At 39.5% G+C, this 16690-nt stretch overlaps 2 protein-coding genes across 2 annotated transcripts; one reads left to right on the top strand and one right to left on the bottom strand.

Annotated features, from left to right (window-relative positions):
- The first annotated feature begins 148 nt into the window (after positions 1–148).
- On the top strand, positions 149–9311 carry selenof (selenoprotein F). The gene is made up of 5 exons (XM_084731451.1): positions 149–308; positions 2608–2775; positions 6348–6411; positions 7832–7881; positions 8095–9311. The coding sequence occupies exons 1-5, from the start codon at positions 171–173 to the stop codon at positions 8224–8226; spliced, it is 552 nt and encodes a 183-aa protein (XP_084587577.1). The 5' UTR covers positions 149–170; the 3' UTR covers positions 8227–9311.
- Positions 9312–10678: 1367 nt separating this feature from the next.
- On the bottom strand, positions 10679–15218 carry cldn18 (claudin 18). Its single transcript, XM_084732392.1, has 5 exons — positions 14844–15218; positions 12942–13106; positions 11779–11938; positions 11574–11687; positions 10679–11103 (listed from the first exon to the last, which is right to left on the bottom strand). Exons 1-5 carry the CDS (start codon positions 15061–15063, stop codon positions 11007–11009), a joined length of 756 nt encoding a protein of 251 aa, XP_084588518.1. The 5' UTR covers positions 15064–15218; the 3' UTR covers positions 10679–11006.
- Positions 15219–16690: the final 1472 nt, after the last annotated feature.

Here is a 16690-nt window from a genome sequence, read left to right as displayed (position 1 = left end):
CGAGGAAGAAATCACTAGTCTACCTTCGAAAATGCCGCAACTCAAGAAACATATAATTAAATTAAATTCTCTGAAAACCTCACATTATTATAGAAATAATACTAAAGCCCATATGAATAGTGTTATATCACCAAGCGTCGAATAATTTTTAAAAATCCAAATGATCAGTTATGAAGGTTAACGGTCAGGCGCGACGGGGCTGCCCTGCTCTAAATACAAGGGTCCTCGGGGTGGTTTTCGCTAACAAAGCAAGCTCCAAAATGTCGGGAGAGGTCTATCTCCTGTGGCTCCTCTCGCTTTTAAAAACGGTGAGTTTATTATTACTGAAAATTAGCAGTTGTCGCAGCTTTGAGAAGAGCTTTACACTTATTATTAACGGTTGGTGAAGCTGTCAGCCGTCCAGCGTTAGTTAGATTCAATTTTACGAGCCGCATCCTGCTTTAGCCGGACCTTCAAAATGACGTGGCTTAGCCACAAAACCTATGAGCCCCGATGGGAAACTGAAGTCTTGTTAATGTTTATTTCTCATCTAGGAAACAGATCTGTATGTTGAAACGTGTTTTGAAAATGAATGGCAACGCTAAACCAAGACCTCTGGTGTTCTGAATTTACTTGACCCCGTCGAAATCTGTTCCCTGCTCTGTAAAATGAGTCATCAACGCTAGTAACTTGTGCTATAAGTTATCTAGCTAAACTTACAGTAGAACTGTGTTGACAGGGGGAGAGAGTACACAGTACAGGGAAGCAAAAAAAAAAAATCATCCTACCCAGACTTCTTGTGGGGTAATAAAATCTGAGTGAACACGGGCTTCCTGAATCTTGAAAACGAAAGCAGATTGTGTTACATCTACCTGGATGAGTGTCTGAGCTGAAGAACATAATACCTATCTACAGCAGCCGATCCCTCTGTTATTCACTATGACATCAGGGCTTTTTTTTTTTTTTTTTTTACTTTGTACAGAGTTGTACTTTTGTTCTTTGGTAACAAAGAGGATGAGCTCATGACAGAATGAGACACCCTGTAAATTGAACTACCTGTTTACCCACATTCCCACTGGACAATAAAATTTTGTGTATTAAAGATTGTAGCCTAATTGAATTAATTGATTAGTTGTCAGCCACTAAATTAATCACCAAGTACTTTGCTAAACGATTAATCTTTTTCAGTCTCTTTTGAGTAAATTCTCTCAGTCCAGTTTCTCTAATGTGAAGTTTTTCTAGTGTCTTTAGTCCTCTTAGTAAACTAAATGTCTATTGGCTGGGTACAAAACACACATTTGAGGACACCAGCTTGGACTTTGATAGACATTTTCTGGTAATTTATGGACAAAACAACTGATTGATTAATTGAAAGAATTATAGACATCGACAGATTACTCAGTAATGAAAATAATTTTTGGTTGCATCCCTAATTGTGTCTAATTTTTGTATTTGATAAATAATTGTGGAGCTGCAGTGATTTGTCTAAAAAGGTAATTGCCAACCATTTTGATCAATGATTAATCGATTCAGTCATTTTTCAAGCAAAAGTTGGAACATTTGCTAGTTCCACCTTCTTAAATGTCAGCAGTATTATAGGTTTGGGACTGTTGGTTGGACCACAGAAACGATTTGAAGACGTCGCTTGTCATAATCGTTCTTGATGATTAATTGTGAATATAATTGCCTGATTAATGGATAACGATAATAATCTTTAAATGCATCTCTATTATCAAGTGAAAATGTCATTATTTGCAGATTAGAGTTTAATAGTAGGGCTGGATGAAATGGCTTAGAGCCTAAATAACATCTCTATTTGTAGGATATTCCGCAATTTATCTTGATATACACAATTTCTCTACAATAAAATACTGTTAATTCTCAAATATGTGATGATTCTATAGACTGTGATGCATTGCTGCTGATTAATCTACCCAACAAAAGGGCTGGGCAGTATAAACAAAATCAAATATCACATTATTTTTGACCAAATACCTCGATATTGTAGGGATGAATATTGGTGCTTTCACAAAATATTAATACCGAGAGTTTTCATAAATAATCATCAGTAATGTGGATATAATCACTGAGTGGGTAAAGGTAAATAATAGAACATCTAAAAAAGTCTGGTAAATTAAAAAAAAGTACCGTAACACAACCTTTAACAGCAAGAAAAGATAACACTGTTTCATATCACAATATCCAAAATCTAAGAAGATCTCCAGTAGGAATGATATTGTTAAAAAAATTATGATACCAGCATTCTTTAAACGATAACAATCCTAATAGAGTACTTCAATCAATACCTTTCTTTGAAGGTTTTCCTGATGAAGAGCTTTTGTTATGACTGGCTGCAAGAAAAACCATATAAATAATCTTACCAAAAGGATTGAATGCCGGTATTGCTGATATTATTACGCTTGTGGCTTTTAAATATGCTTCACTCACCAGCCAAAACACAATGGTAATCTATAGAGTGGCTGGTAAAAATTGAACATTCACTAGCCATTTGGCTGGTGGATTACAAAAAAAAGTTCATTTTCCACCCTGAAAGTGAGCACTTAATTAAAAACTTTTGCCTTTTTTCCCCTCCTTGCATCTCTCTTATCCCCTCCTTCCTCTCTCCAGCTGTCGGCGTACGGCGCCGATCTGTCGTCTGAGGCGTGCAGGGAGCTGGGATTCTCCAGCAACCTGCTGTGCAGCTCCTGTGACCTGCTCGGGGAGTTCAGCCTCACCAAGCTCCAGCCCGACTGCCGGCAGTGCTGCCAGCAGGAGGCCCAGATGGAAGCGCGCAAGGTAACGGGAACAACAGAGCTCACGGAACTGGCGAACAGGAAGTAATTGCCTGTCTAGGTTCAGTCACAGCGAGGGGCTTGTCACGAAGACCTTATCAAAGGAGATTCAGTGAGAATAGAGGAAGTGTAACCAGAAAGAAGGTTAGCAAAAAGTGCATGCCAGAGAATGACAAAATTAACTTTCATTTTGCACCGTATGACTGAGACTTGACAAGTGAGATGGTGCACAACAGATAGTTCAGTAATTGAGGGGTCATGAGCTGATCTGTACGCTGTCTCCAGTCATTTACTGAGCTTCACTGAAGACAGGCTCCTCAGTGGATTGTAGTAGCACTCAGAGGACTTCCTTGTCAGAATGTGTCACATTTATTGACAGGACCACGTCTTCCAGCGTTTGAAGTGCTACTAAAAACAACCTAGTTTTAACCTCCCTGTCACTGGGTCTGTTGGCACTGTTTGCAGCTGTGCACCAGATCTGTGCTGCCACACACAAACTCTGTCACTAGCTGTCTGTCTCAGTCTTTCTCTCTGATGTTCAGAGACAAGGCTCCTTAACCCCGGCTTGACATTCCCCATGGGGTCGAAGTGTCAACTTTTTGCGGCAGCAACCTCTCTGTAACCAGCGAGGAGGTGTTACTGTGTGCTCATTGCTCCAGCGATTACAGCAAAATCAGAGGGAGTCCCTGCTGGGCTCCGACTGATAAACACAGAGTCAAATGATGGTGGAAAAACAATGTAATTTTTCTTTGATTAAGCAAAGCCCCCAGAGCGTGTGTGGTATCCTAGCAACTGCACCTTGGAAAAGAGTAGTGCACACCTCATTACACCTCTTGATGATAACTCTGTTTCAGACAGACACTTAGAGAAAAGATTACTCCTCTTGCTTCTCACGATTTGAGTGAAAATGTCACTTAGAAGAGCAATTGGCTGTCTCCAGCTGCACTCTGAGGGTACCAGTAGAAACGACAGTGTCACTAAGCACATTTTCTCCACAGACAGCAACAATTATCTGCCTTAAGAATTCTCTCAGTCTTGCAATTGACATCAGTGCCGTGTCATTAAACCCTGTGAGAAATGGCTTATTGCGCTGCCTAGTCGATTAGTAAGATTCACTGAGCATGGAGGGCATTTCGGTTACTCATTTTCAAATGTGCGTTTCAATGCAGAGAGAGCGCTGCACATATTAGCACCTCAGCTCCCCTGGGTGCCATCATACAGTACAGTATGTCTCTGTAGAGCTGGGGAAAGCTTCCTGAGAGTCTCTCCAGCCCCTGCAGTGTACAGGTGATGAGGAAAACATCGAGAGCCTTTCGGCCTCAGAGGAAATGTGGGGTGATGCTGGATGTTTTTTCCCTATTGTCAACAAGTCCCATGAAGAGGCCAAAACCAAGCAGGGCTGCCCCCTGAACGTCAAAGATTCAAATAATCAGCCAGAGACCTATCAGTTGACTGAGATTCTTCCAGTTTGTGTTTGTTTTGTCAGTCAGTATGCATTACAATAACAGGATAAAAGTGATAGATGGTAAAGTCTTACTGGTAAAACATAATTATGAAGGCTGATACAGGAGTTTAGTGTGGTGCTGAACTGAATAAAAGAAGAACAAAGCACCTTGTTGAACAGTCAAATCCAGTTTGACGGACTTAACTCTGAGGTGAGATACAGCGCTACGTTCACGAACACTGTCTGTATACCCAAAGCCTGATATATCTTATTCCTATTCCTTCATTATGATAAATATGGGTGTTGGAGGTTATTTTGATTACCATCATTCTGCTGCATACCAATTAGCGGAAAAAACTCTGCGGCTGAAAATAGTCCCAGACAAATGCACCATTTCCTCCTTTTTAAAGCAACGTTTGCAAAACTGCAGCGCCCAAATTATTTAGCCTTGTTTGAAAAAAATAGTCTGTATTTTAAAGATTTAAGTCTTCGGTAAGAAACAGCGGGCTTTGGGCTGAGTGCCACAGACAAGCTGGAGACGTCAGAGAATACTGAGAGACAGACTAGCTCATTGTTAGTTTAGGTGTTTTCATGTTGAATATGTAATATCGTCAGCCTTATCCTTTTAATCTTGATTCACACCAAAAATGTTGTTTTGCGAGTTGAAAGGCTTACAGAATAATTATGTGGACTTGAAAGAGCCAGGGTTGAGTGATCCAGAATAATCCCCATGTTAGGGAAAGAAAATCTTTTAAAGTCATTGTGGTTTTACAAAGCTCACATCCTAGTTAAAGGGTGGGAACATTAATTTTTTGGGGCTTTTTGGAGGTTTTTATATCATTGTGTAGCTTTCCAACAGTCTTCCCTTTCTGAAATCTGAATAAAAGTACATGTTCGAGCATCAAAGCATCTTAAAATGTTTTCACACATGACCTGATGCAGGTTTCTTCATGATGATGTTGCTGCATATAAACCTTTTGGTTTGAAGGTGGAGGAATAGATTCTGGAGAAAGAAAGCTGATTGTTTATTATTGGTTGAGCCACCAACCCAAAGTTTCGGTATTTGACATCCTGGGACTCAGGAACAATCGACTTTCTTTCTCCTGAATTGCTTTAAAGGAGGGGAGAGGAGGGCGTCAGTGCTGCAACCTGCGTCACAGGGTCTTGCTAACGTCTGAGTAGGAGTTTCTATTTGAAAAACCCAGAAAAGAACACAGATGGAGTCACCCTTTAAACTAAAAAAAAGCTGCTGATTATATTTCACCAAGACCTTTTTTTCCTCATTAACCTTTAGCATTATGTGTTTGGCTAATTCTTTTATTGCCCGTGTTACATAATTCATAAATATCACCATGTTTGTTTAAATTTTTTAGGCTCTAGTGAACAAAGTTGCTCCCTGCATCTGCCGGCAAGCTTGTTTGAGTAGTTAAAAGTGAGATAAAGAGACTGGAGTTATTGACAGTGTAATACTTTGCATGTTTGCCTTTGGTTTTGAAACCACTGATAGGCAGTGTTCTTTGATAATTAGGAGCCTTTCGAAATATTAAAATGCTCCAATAAGTCTGGTTAGAGCGGTCTATCATTTGTTTCCTGGTTTCCTGTTCTCAGCAGAGTCGTGACTTGTCTCTGATCTGTGTGGTAAAATGAAAAGCACGGAAATTTAATTTCAGCCGTGCTGGATTGTTTACAGAGAGACAGGAGAAGTGAGGATAGGATCTTAGCTTTGCATGCGTAATTTAATTTGCTGTGTGAACCAGCCAACCAGGCCATTTACCACTCTCCTCCCCGAAACGACCAGCAGAGCATGGTCCTGAAATACTGCCGTGACACTCCAATTTCCTCTAACTTATTGTATATTGGTGCTGGAGGTTTGATTACAAGTGAGCCCCGTGCAAACCGCCATCCATCAGCCCTGCTCCATATGCACAGGCTCACAGTTTAATGACCCCCAAGGAGTCGCCTGGACACGTTTATGAATCAGTCTGCCTGAATCAAATTACTCCTCCAGGCCAGGCGTCCTACCACCAGCAGGGCCACAGCCCGTTCTGTCTCTGTGTGCGGGCATTGATGTGTGAGGAGGGGAAAAAAAAACTCTACATGGACTGCCTAACAATTTGTTTCTCTGCACACAGCTTTATCCCGGGGCCATCCTCGAGGTGTGTGGATGAAAACTGGGGAGGTTCCCCCAAGTCCAAGGTGAGTTTTCTGTTAATGACATGATTATACTCCCATATTTATTATCTTGTTTTCAAATAAGTGTTAATTTTGACAGCAATTCTTAATTTTGTTTTAGTCACAGGCATTTAGTTTAGTCATATTTCAGTCATAAGAATTGTTTAAATTTTAGTCAACTAAATATCAAAAGACTAAAATCTCACTGGGTTAGTTAGTTAAAGTTTAATGCATTATTTTAACTTTTTATTACCCTTTGGGGAAACATCTGTTAACATGTTGTACCTTTTTTACACCAAAATTAGCTGTGAAACTTTGTGCTTTTCATCTTTTGTGTGTAATTTATGAGGGTTGCAACTCTGGGTCGTTCATGTCTCTGATCAACCCAGCTCAGATTAGCTTGAAAAACAACATAAGTGTGCTCAACGTCACTTTTACATGAATTTTGTGAGGACTCGTCTGCAAATCTTTCCTCAGGTTTGCCATGTTTTTAGTGGTGATTGTGGCTTCACACCGTTTCCTGAGAATCTTGTTTTCCTTGACGTTAAATGTGAAATTTATCCAGATGTCTGTTCTTCACTTTCCTCCCAAACAATTTATGAGACATATAAAGAGATTGGATCTTGGGATAAAACAAATGTTTTCACGATAAAGTGCGATAAAATTCCAGGTGATTATTATTATCATTTTAAATGTTAATCATCCTTACATGAAATTTTCAGTTTCATCTCAACTTCACCTCTACTTCTTCATCTAATCAAATCCATTCCTACTTTGTCTTGTTTTTATTTGTTAACAGAAAGTGTCATTAGTTTTTTGTGATTGTTTTTGTCATCATAAATTACTTTATCTACCTGTCATCTCATTTTCGTTAGTGAAATAACTTTTTTTGATAAAAACTTTGACAAATTATTAGCCAGCAAGTTTATCGCTGTTTGAAATAAAGTAACAGCACTTCCTCGACACCGAGCTTGAGGTTTGTGTTCTTCTGTGTCTTAATCAATGCGAGTGTGTGTGAAATGCATCCTTTTGAAATCGCTTTTTGCAGTAGGTGGTCTAAAACGCCGGAGGGCCGATTTTTTTCAAACAAGCTTTTGAAGTTGTTGTTTTTTTTTACCTTGCGTGTCTCGGGAGCAGACCTCCCATCTCTGCTCGCTGTAACATTTGGTTAATCCGGTGTCAGGTTACTGAGGTTGATGGAGAATCTGCAGCTCGCCTCTGTACGGGGGTAGACGTCTGGAGTCCCCGTCTGCGCCATATGGCTGTCATTTGTTTACTTCAGCTGTAGCCACCGCGTCTTCACAACTGTCTCCGCTGTTGTTAACGCTGCATTCTCAGGAGGTTTGGCAGTTGTCACTAATTACAGGCCTCCATACTAAAATAGAAAGGCTAATTGACTGATTCATGGCCCGACACGTGTCTCACCGGTGTTTTATCTCCTCAGCTTTTGTCAGGAGCGAAAAGCCGAAGATGTTCAAGGGTCTTCAGATCAAGGTAGGGTGATGACTGCTATTATCTCATAATTAGACGCACTGAAGCTTCATCTTGAAATAAAATGGGATGTCAAAGATAAATCAGATTGTGTCAATCAGATGACTCACGAACATTTCTCTGAATGTTTTTCATTCTCCGTCGAGGGCAAACCTGCCTATCTAACACCCCTCCTCTTTTTCTCTCGTTTCCCACTCACCCCCTCCCACACTGCAGTACGTGAGAGGCTCAGATCCTGTACTAAAGCTTTTGGACGATAACGGGAACATCGCTGAAGAACTCAGCATCCTCAAGTGGAACACAGACAGCGTGGAGGAGTTCCTGAGTGAGAAATTAGACCGAATATAGACAAGAGAATCCAACTTTTTTTTTTTTTTTTTAGTTAAAGGGTTTGTTCACCCAAACTCTAATCCCTCCACCAGTTTCCAGCCATGCAGATATTTTCACTCAAGGCCAAAAGATATAGAAAGATAGATATCTGTCTCTGAGATTTCTGCATCCTCCACTTTAATGCAGTTTTTTTTGCAGTGCTCACACCATTGAAAAGTGACATTTAAAGTATTTAACAGAAGCTTGTCTTTGTAGAAGCTGCTGGTTGTTGTAAATTAGTCACCTAACACACAGACCCTATTTCTGGAAAGGTTTGTGGCTGTAAATCTAATTTTCCAGTGTTTTGAGCACCACAAACAAAACTACAATAATCTCAGTTGTATTTAGGTTGCGACAGAAATCACATGAGACAGATCTTCTTAAATTTCAGCAGTTTAAACCAAATCTATCTGCACAGTTAGAGACTAAATGTTTTTTTTAGTTTGAGTGAACCAACCCTTTAGTTATTTACCAATTTGTACACAACTTGGCCTTGGTAGATGGTTATTAAATCACTGTTCTATATGACTGTTTTTGTATATGAAAATCTTCAATTTCTTGTCAGGATTTTACCAAATAACTTATGCGAGAGCGTGAAAAGACATAATCACAGAGCCCAGATGGGAAGCACATCTGGAATAATGACCAACCTTACAGATTAATCATGGCTCAAAGTGGATCCATTAGGTTTTGGGGGAAAAAAAAACAACGCACATCATGAACTGTGTTGTCATCAACCTGTGGGAGTTTCTGTTCCCCCTTCTGTCCATCTGTCCGTCTGATATTCATGTATAATTGTTTTTTTTATAACGCTTACATTGTGACTGATGGGATTTGTAGTAAGAGTGAATCCTAGTTGCTCTCCGAATGCAGAAGTCTTCGCTGAAGCACACGTTGATGAAGTCCTCACAGTAAACCACTGTTGGGATGTGAGGTCTGATGTACATTTGTGTTTTTTTGCATCTTCTGCTTCGAAGAGAAACTGGATTTTATTTTGGATGCCTGTTTTTTGCGAGTGAGGTGACTGTTTAAATATGCAACAATAAACAAAGTCTCTGATGGTTTTTCTGTCCAGGGCTAATGTTTTTGTTCATCAAATGAAATTAAAAGTGTAAGATAACGAAATCATGTCTGTTATTTCAGTACAGATGAATGTTTTGCTCTGCAGGCCGACTTAAAACCAAAGAGATGAATTTGCTGACATCTAGTGGTCGTAAATAATATTGCAGTTTTGTGTGAAGTTGGCATCCTGACAAAAAGAGTTACAAAACACACTTAAGTAGGTTTCTTCTTGTAATCTATGATATTATAGTGAACTAAAGCGGAACTACAAACTAAAATTAGATGTGGAGAAAAACGTAGTTAACTAAAATAAAAAATAATGATTAAAAAATTAAACAAAATTAACTGAAAAGATACTGTGTGCCTTAAAAACTAAATAAAACAAAACTATGTTTTTAGTTATTGTCAGTTTGATCAAATTTGTCAACAAGCAGGAGGGGGCATTAGTGCGTATGTTTAATGTCTTCATGACTGTGAGTCCATTTCCTTCACATTGTGTTGTGTTTGAATTGTAGTATCTATTCCGAACTTTTTAATCTTGTCTCTGACAAATAACCTCATATTATAATTGAAAAAAAACCCTAAAATTAATATTAAAACCAATAAAAGTTAAATATTTTTTAAACAATAGAAACTAAACTGAAAGTATCAAACCCACCCTGGAAACTAAACTGAATTGAACATGAAAATGACTAAATACCAAAACTATGATAAATCTATTTGTAATGTAGCCTTAAATTACAAAACATATCTCCAAAACTGGCCCTAAAATAAATCTATAACTTATTGTATCTATAACTTTTTTTTTTTTTTTTTTTTTTTTAAACTCTGTGTTCCTTTTTAAAATGTGAAAAATATTTTATACTCACCCCTTTAAGATATCTTTACCTCATTAGGAACCTAATTTCAGTTCTGTCTTGGCAGTAGATTTTTCCCTGTATTTCCTTATCAGGTGTCCTCTGAAAGAGAAGAGGAACTTAAAAACCATCCGATGTTCTGTTTCGGATAGATAACAAAGTTACTGTGTGTTCTGTGTCGCCTTAAGAGACACAGTGACCTGGATTTACCTCCTCTAGCTTCTCCTGTTACTTTTTCATACAGAAACTAGTCTGGATAAACAAGGAGAGCAGTGAACCTTTTTGATTTTACTTTGCACGTTGAGGCTTCTTTCCAAGAAAAAGTGCTGTTGCCAGTTGTTTAAAGGACAATTCCTTAAAGTTAATTTTCTTTGTTGTAGGTTTAAATAGTTTGAGCTACAAAGTGCACTGATATATGAATACATCCTCATTGAAATGCCTTTACTTCTATATAAAATTTCACATCTTAATAATCTTCAGATTAATTCAAAGAACCACTTGACACACACACGTCACAAATCAGTGTTTTATTAACATAAAAATAAAATGATTTTTACCAAAAACTCAAGTAAAAAAAAAAATTAAATGACATCTGAGCATTTATAAATATCTAGTAACCACTGAGATGTGCACATGAAAACTAAATATTCTTATTACACCTGTCGGTCTGCTGTCAGGATGTGACACATTATTGACTCCTGTGAGCAGGTAGAAAAACTATTGAATGCATATATGAGGCAACTGGAAAAAAAAAATCCCACAAAGCATGCTGCACGCGATAAAAGCTAAAAGCACACATCTCCGCAAACAAAAAAAAATAAAAAATCCGTGTTTAAGCCGTTACACATAATTCTGCTCCCTCTTGCCGCCCTCTGAATGGTGATCACCTGGGTCGGTTTTGGTGCGGGACTGAGGTTTGTAAGCAACCCCGGGGTAACTGGAAAACAAGAGGAGACACACCAGAGTGCAGGTTATTATACTGTGATGGTGTGTGTAATGTATAAGAACATGAAAAAAGTCTTGTTTTAGTCATGAATTCAGATACGTGAAGGGAATTAATAAAGAGACTGGCACATTTTGGGAAGAGGTGTTTGAGGCTCTTAAAGAAAAATTACACTAAAATCTCACAAAAGATCCAAAGGTGGCACTGATGGAAGAGCTGGAAAATCTATTTTACAAATATTGCGACCAGCAGCAACTCAGTGCATCTCAGTTTAAATGGTTAAACTGTCATAAAAGTAAAATAGAGTAAAAAAGAATGAGTAGTTAGAAAAGTGTGAAAGGGATGGAGGATGTGAAATACAGTGTGTTCTGGGAGATGAACTTCATTGCGGACTTTGACTGTAATAAGCAAAACTTGTTTAAGTCCTTTCTCGTCGTTTGTGTCTCACTATAAATCTGACTCACCGCGGTTTTTCATCTTTCACCATTTCTCTGAAAGCCAGTGACTTCAGGATGCCTCCAATGAGCAGGACGCCTCCTCCGATCCAGGCGACAAACAGAGCAGGGCCGAAGGTGTATCTGTGACAAACAAAGACGTCATGTTGGTACAGCCTGCGGATAATGTGGAGGATATGAAAATAGGATCAAAATGATAAATGTCATATCCTACGTGGGCATTCCTCCCATTCCTCCCATTCCGCCCATTCCTCCGCCCATCCCCATCTCCATGTTTCCTCCGTATCCTCCTCCATAGTTGTTGTAAGTGGTCATCCTGAAACTGGCCACGATCTGATTGGCGTAGATGGAAGCTCCTGCGATGGCACACGCACCTGAGAGGAAGGACCAGAGAGACACAGACTCAGTAAACTGTGAAACTGTTAATATGTGCAGCTGCAGGACAAACGGACCTCATGCAGTGACCTTCTCTTATATTTCTCATAGTTTTCTGTTAACAGAAAAAAAGAAGAGATGCACCAAACATTTTTAACCCGCTGAATCTTCACCTACCCAGATGTGCCGAGTCATGAATTGCACATTATCATAAATTGGAGGGGTGTGGCCAATTGTTTGTTACAAGTACAGGTATCATAGGTTTCCCCTAAACACTATATAAGGGCAGGTTTTATGCAAATACTCTGGTACATGGCCAAGAATTAGAGCACTGGTTCTCAACTTGTGGTCAGGTCCCCCTTAGGGGGTCGCCAGAAGCCACACAGGGTCCCCCAGACTTTGTCTGTTCTGCAGTTCTCAAAATCAGGTTTGCACATGTTGACTAAAATCACTATTTCATGGTTTGTGAACCTTTTCCAAGTCAAATTCAAGCACTTTTCGAGCTTTTCCAGCACCACACAGCTGTGATAAATGACATATTTTTACACAAAATGATTATTTCACCTCTTTATCACATAACCAGTCTGATAACACATAATACATTATATCAGTTTATGGGCTCCATAGAGATCTTATTACTTGTTTTGTCCTCCAACCAACAGTCCAAAACACCAAAAATATTAAATTTAAGATGATATCAAATAAATAGAAGTATCAAATGTGTGAAGCTGGAAATAGATGTGAGAAGATGGCTCAGGTCCAAATGTTCTGTAACATCCCAACCCCCCTTTTTTTAAAAAAAAAAAACTTTCCCTGCATTGGACGGTGAAAATAAAATGTTTTTCTTGTATCTTGGTGACAGTTCTCTCAACCACTCATAACGTTTTCTCTTATCTAAGAGCGAAAATGAGAAAACATTGATGCATCCCAGAAATTAAAATAAGAACAAATCAACAAAAATCAGAAGTTTATTTGTAAGTTGTTTGTTATTTCTGACCGTACCAGCGATGATGAACATGATGCCGGCGGTGAGGCTCATCTTGGCCTTGGTGGTCTCCTCCATGCTGTTCATTGTGAGGCAGGTCAGGGAGAAAACCGATATGACCGCCCCGAGGACACTCAGCACCACGCCCACGATCATCAGGGCTCGCACGGCCTGGAAGGCACCTGGTGGACAGAAGAGGACACACCCTCAGAGACATTTTATAAAGAGTCTGATATGTCTAAAATTACTCACTAGGTCTTTGTGTCCAATCAGCCCACAATGAATAATAATCTGACATAAATCACACATCTGACATCAAGACTTAAAATCCTCTTAAAGAGGACGATGTTAACAGACGTGTTTAATCTTATTCTGTGTTCTCCTGCAGAACCGTAGCTGTGCTGTAAGAACCTGCCCTCTGCTTGTTGTTTGTTCTGTTTCTGATAACTGTGTTGACTAAGTCCCGGCCTGGCTGTCCATTATATAGTGACCACAATGCACCGGTGCTAATGCAAACACTGATATGAGAGGGATCGGCACCTGAACAGAAACTGAGAGTAAAAATCATTTAAAGAATAATAATAATTTACATTAAATAGACAAATTTCTTCACCACATTTGCAAGAAAATATCCTTATATTTATTTTTTCACACTGAAAACATGAAAAACTTTTATTCTTCAGATAAACTTGAATCTTTTAGATCCTCACAAAATAATTTGTATTTCAGAAATGATTGAGTAAACCCACTGAAATGAATAATGGTTAAAAATGTACAACTATTTAATTTCAAGAACTCAAACGAACCCGATTTTGGTTCTCAAACTCAAAGATTCGACTTTATCTAAAGAAGGAAAGCGAATTATCTCAACAAAAGATTATAGGTTGGTTTATTTCAAAACTTAATAGTTTGATTCAAAACTTGAAATTGAGTTTTCTGAACTTTTTCTTACATTTCGTTTTTAATCTCTTTTGTCAACCCTTCCAATTCTTCATTTTATCTTCACAGTATCCCCTTAAATTGGCTTTATAATAAAAATATCTATATTTTCACACTAAATAACAATATGACATATTTGTTCCAGAACTTAATTGAATTATTTAATGCTTTCACACCCATCATAGTGCTGCTGGCAGGTTTCGAGAGGTAAAACCAACAAACACTGGTTGCTCATCTCATCATGCATTTTGTTCCACATAATATCTTACAAACATGAGAAGGAGACAAACAGAGAGAGGAAATGACCCTCTGTGCTGTTCGCACTCGTCATCATGGACCCCATAACTGAACGAGATTCATCTCACACTCCTTAAAATCCTCCTTTCCTTCATTTGAGAAGAACTGGTTAGACCATCTTGGCCAACTTCCTCCTAACCCCGGCGCTCGACAGATTACACAGAACTTCCTTAAAGGCAGAATACGCAGGATTTATCAGCTGCTGTTTATAAAAGATAATTGATTGCTGAGTCTCATTCCTAGGACGTCAAATACAGATGTTTCAGGTTGGTAAACTGTCCCAAAACACAGCAAAATGATAAGAAAATAAGAAGATACCTGCAGAGGGCAGGGTCTCTGCGGATAAAAGGCGCCACCACACACTTCTGGTGGATCATGAATAATGACAGAGAGCAATAATTTCTGTGTGAGTCTATAGATTGTTTTATTTTTTGGTAAAGTCCAGTATATTTTGCCTTTAATCTGTGCTTCTTGCTGTGTCTCTGTTCCTGTGACCAGAGAAAGCTCATCTGACAATATCTCTCTTAACAGTAGGAAATAAGAGAGCCCAGACTCTTTTAATTTCCTCAAAAGATAAAACTCGCGCCATCGCAGCAATGAGCTAAAACTCATTTGGCTGCAAGCAGTCAGTCGCTGGAGAAACCGGCTCTGCACATTAAGACATGAGGGAGTCTTTGTCCTACCTGAGAAGCCCAGGAGGCCGTAGAGGGGTCGACACTCTGTGAATCCCGAGGACGCCGTCTCGCAGTCCTGCCACAGACCCTTGTAGGTGTAAACGGACGTCACCACGTCCCCCTGCCTGTCCTTTACACTCCACTTGTTCATGGCAGTGGCTGCGATGAGGGCCGCCGCGCCGATCAAGCCCAAAATGAATCCACCATTCTGCAGAACTCCAGGCGCCATCGCTGTTTCCTCTTTCAGACGTTAGTGTGCGTGTGATAAAGAGCCTAATGCTCCAAGTATAGCTTCATATGTAAGTTTAAGCTCGGGTGCCACAGGTGAGCAGGTGCAGAGAATGAAAATGGACGCAGTGGCACTTTGTAGTGATGGTGGCGTTGGGTGGAGACGGTTGGGTTTCATGGGTTGGGCTATCTAGTGTTGAGAGGTGTGGACACAGTGGTGATAGGCACACCTGGCACCTTCATGAACAGTTTAAATGTAAATATGAGAGACTGAATCACCGTCTCTGCGGGGGTTTTCAGTAAACCGCCAACAGTTGGTAGATTAGTGAGTAAATGATGCAGTAATTTGCCACATCAACAGTCTCAAACTAAAAAATGATGCAGCAGCACTGCAGATGGGGCGGAAATTAACGTGTTAATCAGGTAAAACCAAGAGGTGAAACTCCAGCAGCACTTGTAATATGTCGAGCAACTTTATTCTTTGGCCTTTATCAGGGTCATCCAGGGTCAAGTGTTGCTAGAGTTTTAACTCTTGAGCCATTTTTCCCTTCTCTTTACACTTTGTAAGTTCTGCCAGAGACCCCAAAAGACAAACGCAGCAGAAAATAACACACTTGACATGTTTGGATTCTGAATTGTGACAGAAAAGCTCACATCAGGCCTCCAGGTGTTGCTTTAAAAACAAGGTAGGACAAGACAGACCAAGAACGTAAAACCTTTTTCATCATCAGTAGAAAGGTCAGAGGTCAAGTTCAGCTACAGAGCTGCATCCCTGCACTTTTGGATAAAGATTTGGTGTTTTGCTGAAGGAAACTTCAGCAAGAAGACAGCAGCACGGGGACTTTAAAGGTAGAATCAGTAGGATTTGTCCGAGCTGTTTGTGATTGCTGACCCTCGGGTGATGATTTGGGTTGGTAAAATGTCCCGAGCACAGTGATATAATAAGGAAATACAGAAATACAGGAAAAGGGCAGGTCTACGTAATGACAAGTTTGCCAATTCATGTCCAGCCAAGAACATTTCTACTATAATAAAGGAAAAATACCCCCAAAACGTCCTCTGACAAGGACCCACACATGCTGACGTAGCATCAACGCCCAGATCTTTCTTGATCTGAGTGTGATAATGTCCTACACGGAGACTAAAACGGGTTTCAGTGAGAGGACTCATTCCCTCTTACTAAGTATGAAACAAACAGCGTCTCATACGATTCCCATGATTCAACTTTTCTCCTTATCACTCTGTCAACAACTGGGGAGGAGAGAAGTTTCTATTCTTCTCTTATCATGAGCCTCTCGGTTCCTCTCACCAGCGCACACGTGGAAAAACAACAGAACTCAAACTGAACAGTCGTCACCAAACATGATGGGACTAGAAAATTTAATGTTGTTTGTCAGTTCAAAGGACTTCTGTTTTTTTTTTCATTGTATTGATATCTGTTGGTCTTTTGTCTTTGTTGTGCACCTTATCACGAGATTAAAAGTCAGCTTGTTTAAATAAGAGCGCTCAGGCAGTCAGGAACATAAAACATAGTTCCCTCAGTTATTATTACAACTGATGTCCGGCATTTAACAAGAAAACATTAGAAATATCAAGTTCATAATCAGTAGATATTTTTTAAAAATGCA

Source organism: Lutjanus erythropterus, chromosome 12 (genome assembly GCF_056507025.1).
Source record: "Lutjanus erythropterus isolate fLutEry1 chromosome 12, fLutEry1.hap2, whole genome shotgun sequence".
NCBI classification, from domain to species: domain Eukaryota; kingdom Metazoa; phylum Chordata; class Actinopteri; order Lutjaniformes; family Lutjanidae; genus Lutjanus; species Lutjanus erythropterus.
This window is presented reverse-complemented; position numbering and strand designations above follow the sequence as displayed.

Excerpts from the sequence above, each read along its gene's own strand:
- cldn18 (XM_084732392.1), bottom strand. The coding sequence starts at position 15,063 with ATGGCGCCTGGAGTTCTGCAGAATGGTGGATTCATTTTGGGCTTGATC. Across the intron at positions 11,688-11,778 it reads GGAATGGGAGGAATGCCCAC|ATACACCTTCGGCCCTGCTC; the intron begins GTAGGATATGAC and ends TGTTTGTCACAG. Across the intron at positions 11,104-11,573 it reads GTGAAAGATGAAAAACCGCG|TTACCCCGGGGTTGCTTACA; the intron begins GTGAGTCAGATT and ends CTTGTTTTCCAG.